The sequence below is a fragment of the Tenebrio molitor genome, unplaced genomic scaffold, assembly GCF_963966145.1.
Source record: "Tenebrio molitor unplaced genomic scaffold, icTenMoli1.1 SCAFFOLD_285, whole genome shotgun sequence".
NCBI classification, from domain to species: domain Eukaryota; kingdom Metazoa; phylum Arthropoda; class Insecta; order Coleoptera; family Tenebrionidae; genus Tenebrio; species Tenebrio molitor.
In genome coordinates, this window is record NW_027184127.1 from 13,555 (window position 1) to 17,532 (window position 3,978).

Below are 3,978 nucleotides of genomic sequence, written 5' to 3' on the forward strand. Positions count from 1 at the left end.
TGAGTGCGCGGGAAGTGTCGTTGCTGGCGACCTTCCCGGTAGACGTGAGCAGCTTCCCCACGGTGGAGGCTGTGACGATCCCGGCGCGCGCCTGGGCCCATTCCTCGCTACCCTGGACTAGCTCGTCATAAACAGTAAGCGTCACGTGGTTTCCTCGTCATAGATCTGGGCCACGAAATACACGTTATTGAAGATGACGGTCGCGGTCACAATGCCATTGTCGAACACTGTCCAAGGGAACTCTGCGCTAACACCGGTGGGGGTGTCGTTGCGCCCGGCCATCATGAGCGTGACCTGGGCGTAGTCACCGTCGCCCGTGTAAATGTTGATGCTGACCGGTTTTGGTAGGTCGTATTCGTAAAGGAAGTCCAGAACAATTTCGAAGAGGTGTTGGTATGTCATTGGTCTTCCTGGGTGGCGATGTTTTCGAGGTGGTGTGCCCATGAGAGTGTCGTGGTGAGGGCGGCGCGTTGTTGGGGTGATGCGGGCAGTTCGTCTTTGGTGGTGTCGCGCATGAGGTCGGCGATGGTGCGGAGGGTGAATGGGTCGAGGTTCATCGGGTGCTCCTGTATGTGAGTCCGTGGTGGGTGATGTGGATTGATGCGCGCATTTTGGGCCACTGGGCGGCGTGGTCGGCGTCGGATGCGCGGGCGGCAGCGGCACGGGATGCGGTGAGGTTCATGCGGCGTCCGCTATTTCGGGTGCGATAGCGCGAATCAAGTAGGCGACGTCCTCGTCAGGCGCCTCCGGGTCGGCCATAGCGTCAAGAACGTGCTCGGCCATAAGATCGCGTGCCTGCGCTTCGGGGCGCATAATGTTCGCGCTTGCTGCCCGCGCGGTCGGGTCGGCGTAGGGGAGCTGCTTCACTTACGTGCCTTGTCGTCACCGAACGCCTGATAGAAAACAGGGTCGCGGTAACGGTCGCGCATCGGGTCGTCACGGTATGGTCGCTGCGGGATGGGCTTAAACGGGGTGTTGGACATTGTGGGGCTCTTTCGAATAGTGGAAGATGTGGTTCGGTTATCGTGCACGGCGAGCCCCAATAAACTGGGCGACCTTCATTGCGGCAGCCATGAGCACGACAGACGCGAAACAAGCGACACCGACGTACAGCATCGCGAGTCCGTACAGCATCAAGAAATCAGTAATCATCGGGGCCTCCGGATGGTGCGGCGTGGTGTTTGGGTTGCTTCGAAGTTGGGGGTGGTGCCGGTGGGGATGCGCCATTCTGTGCCGGTGCCGGGTGCCCGGAATGCGCCGGGGAAGTAGCCTTTTATGGCCCAGAGGCGGATGGTTTCGCGGGAGACGTTGAGTCGGTCTGCTGTGTTTCGGATGCGCTCAAAGTCGGCCATGGCGGGGCTCTCCTCGGTGGGTGGGGGTGCGGCCTTCGATCTTTTGCATTGCGACGCGGTAGCCCTCGATGGTGCGAGGGATCGGGGTGCCGTAATGAGTGGGGCCAAGCGCCGCTTGGAGTAGGTGGCGTCGCTCTGCGTCAGTGGCGGCGTAGTAGTCGTCGGTGGTGTGCATGTGGGCTCCTGTGGCTTGGGGGCGTCAGTGTGTGGGCATGTGGCCACACGGTTGGGCAAAAAAATGGGCAGTCCCCGGCCCCCGGCACTGATCAGGGGCAGACGGCCTTAAACCGTGCGGGGAGTGGGTGTGTGTGGTGGCCGGGTCTCTCCGGCGCGCACCATGAGATGCGGGTGCGCTCGCTCCACGTCTTGCGGGTCCGTGGTCTCGGGCATGTATTCGTCCCCCGCTTGCCTGGGTCTGCCCCCGTTTCAGGGGGCGTCAGCGGGCTTGCACTCATTAGGTGCCGCTGGTGGTTCTCGTATGGAGTTAGGAAGTTGCGAGCGCACACCCTCTGGTTGGCTTTGGTGCCTTGCTTCGGGGGCTTGCTTTCCGGTGTCTCCCGGTTGGCGTGTGCCCACACTATGTTGACGTACGCCCACACGTCTAGCCAAATCACATCTTCGTAACCGTTCCGTTATCATTACTGGTCAGTAGCCTTTTTGTAACTACATGTAGACACGGCGCTGCCAGGCGGCTACATTTGGGGCATGACCAGCATCGATCCCCGCTCCGTAGCCCTAGGCCAAGAGATACGCGCCGAAGCCGCCGCGCTCGGCATCACCATGAAAGCGCTCGCGGAGGCGGTCCGCATCGACCGCACGTCGCTCTACAAGTACGTGGACGGCAAGCGCGCCATGCCCCTACCCGTCCTGCGCGACATCGCGGAAGTCCTCCGCGTGCCCGCGGGCGAGCTGCTCGACCGAGGCGAGCGCCGCGCCCGGCTCAACGCCCAGCAGGTCTGACAGCTCCCACACGTCCTGCACGGTCGCCACCTCGGGCGCGGGGGCAGCGGTTTTGCGTGCCGGGGGGATGGTCGTTGTCATGCATGGCCTCCTCGCCAGTACTCGAAACCCTGCTCGAACAGACTAGCGGCTGGCTCAGACGCCCGAGGCGCGGGCGCGGTCACGTTCCGGGCACAAAAAAGCGCCCCCGCCTGCCAGGATGGCAAGCGGGGGCAAGAGACTGCGCAGTAATCAAGTGGTGACTTCCGGGCGCGTCGGGGTGAGCGCGAGCACCGAGTCCATGGTGTCGAGCCCGGCGGCCTGCATGTCGGGCGTCAGGTGGCCGTAAGTCCCGACGGTCGTGGTGATCGATTCGTGCCCCAATCGTCGGCTGATCGCGTGCATGGGGACACCGGCGGAGAGCAACGTTGATGCCATGTAGTGGCGGAGGTCGTGCACTCTGGGGCGGGGATCCAGCACACCGGCGTCTTCGCACGCCTTAACCCATTTGCGGGCATGGAAGTTTGTGTGCTGGATCGGCCGCCCGGTCGCACCCTGGAAAACTAGGTCGGTGCGCTTGCCGGGTGTGCCGAGGCGCTCCACGAGCCGCTGGGGGACCGTGAAGGACCGGTTTCCGGCACTGGTCTTCGGGAACCCCTCCACCGCCCACGCCCCTGCCTTGCCCTTCTTCCAGGCGCGGTTGATCGTCACGCGCGGCGGAGATGTGCGCGCATTGATATCACCCCACTGGAGGGCGGTCGCTTCGCCCCAGCGCGTCCCGGTGACGGCCAGGAACTCTAGGAACGGCTGATATGCCGGATCCATGGCGGCATGGATCGCGGCATACTGCTCATTGGTCAGCACCAGCATCTCGGCGCGTCGCATCTCCGGCAGCCGCACGCCCTTAGCTGGATTGTGCTGTGTCCATCCACGCCGAACCGCGTGCTCGATCAGTGTTGACAGTAGCGCGTGTTCGTTGCGGATGGTTTTTGCGGAGATGGGGCCGCCGGTGCGCGCGGATTGTGTGTTGCGGCGGTGGCCGATCCAGTCGTGCACGTCGTCTTCGGTGATGAGGTCGATGGGGAGCGAGCCGAGGCGACTGGTGAGGCCGGACCGGTCGAGGATGCGTCGGTAGTCGTCCTTGGTGCCGTCGGTGATGTCGTGCGCGCGTCGCACGTAGTCGGTGAGCGCTTCGGAGAGGGTGGGAGCATCGGTGTGGTGGCCTTCGATGCGCTCTAGGTAGGTGCGGGCTGCGTCCCATCCGAGTCTGTCTACTACGCGCATGTGGTCGAGCGCTTCGTGTTCGGTGGCGAACGTGAGGGATGTGGTCGCGCCGGTGCTGTCGCGGCCCTCGACTCTCCATGAGTGGCTGCCGTCGGACCGTGTGCGTCTACTGAGGGATGCCATGCTGTCTCCTGCTGTCTAGTACTGCGCCCCGCCGTCTGGGAGGCTATCCGGACGGCGGGGCCAGTGTATCTGAGCAGGTCAGAGTGGGGTGATCGACGGGATTTGAACCCGCGCGGATTCTGCCACAAAACACGGCCCTGACCTGCATGTTTGGCTGGTTTTGGACAAGTGTCGCCCTCCAAAGGCGCGGGGCTGTGACCTGCAGTGATGGATTGCGCCCGCCGTCCAGACGGCAGGAACCCCGCGCCCCGGCCAGCCGACTGGGGGGAAGCACTTGACA

The 3,978-nt window shown here is 63.6% G+C and overlaps 1 protein-coding gene across 1 annotated transcript; it reads right to left on the reverse strand.

The window, feature by feature from the left end:
• Positions 1-2,543: 2,543 nt before the first annotated feature.
• LOC138140824 (integrase-like) lies at positions 2,544-3,698 on the reverse strand. Its single transcript, XM_069061733.1, has one exon. The coding sequence runs from the start codon at positions 3,696-3,698 to the stop codon at positions 2,544-2,546; it is 1,155 nt and encodes a 384-aa protein (XP_068917834.1).
• Between the last annotated feature and the right edge of the window lie 280 nt (positions 3,699-3,978).

Excerpts from the sequence above, each read along its gene's own strand:
- LOC138140824 (XM_069061733.1), bottom strand. The coding sequence starts at position 3,698 with ATGGCATCCCTCAGTAGACGCACACGGTCCGACGGCAGCCACTCATGG.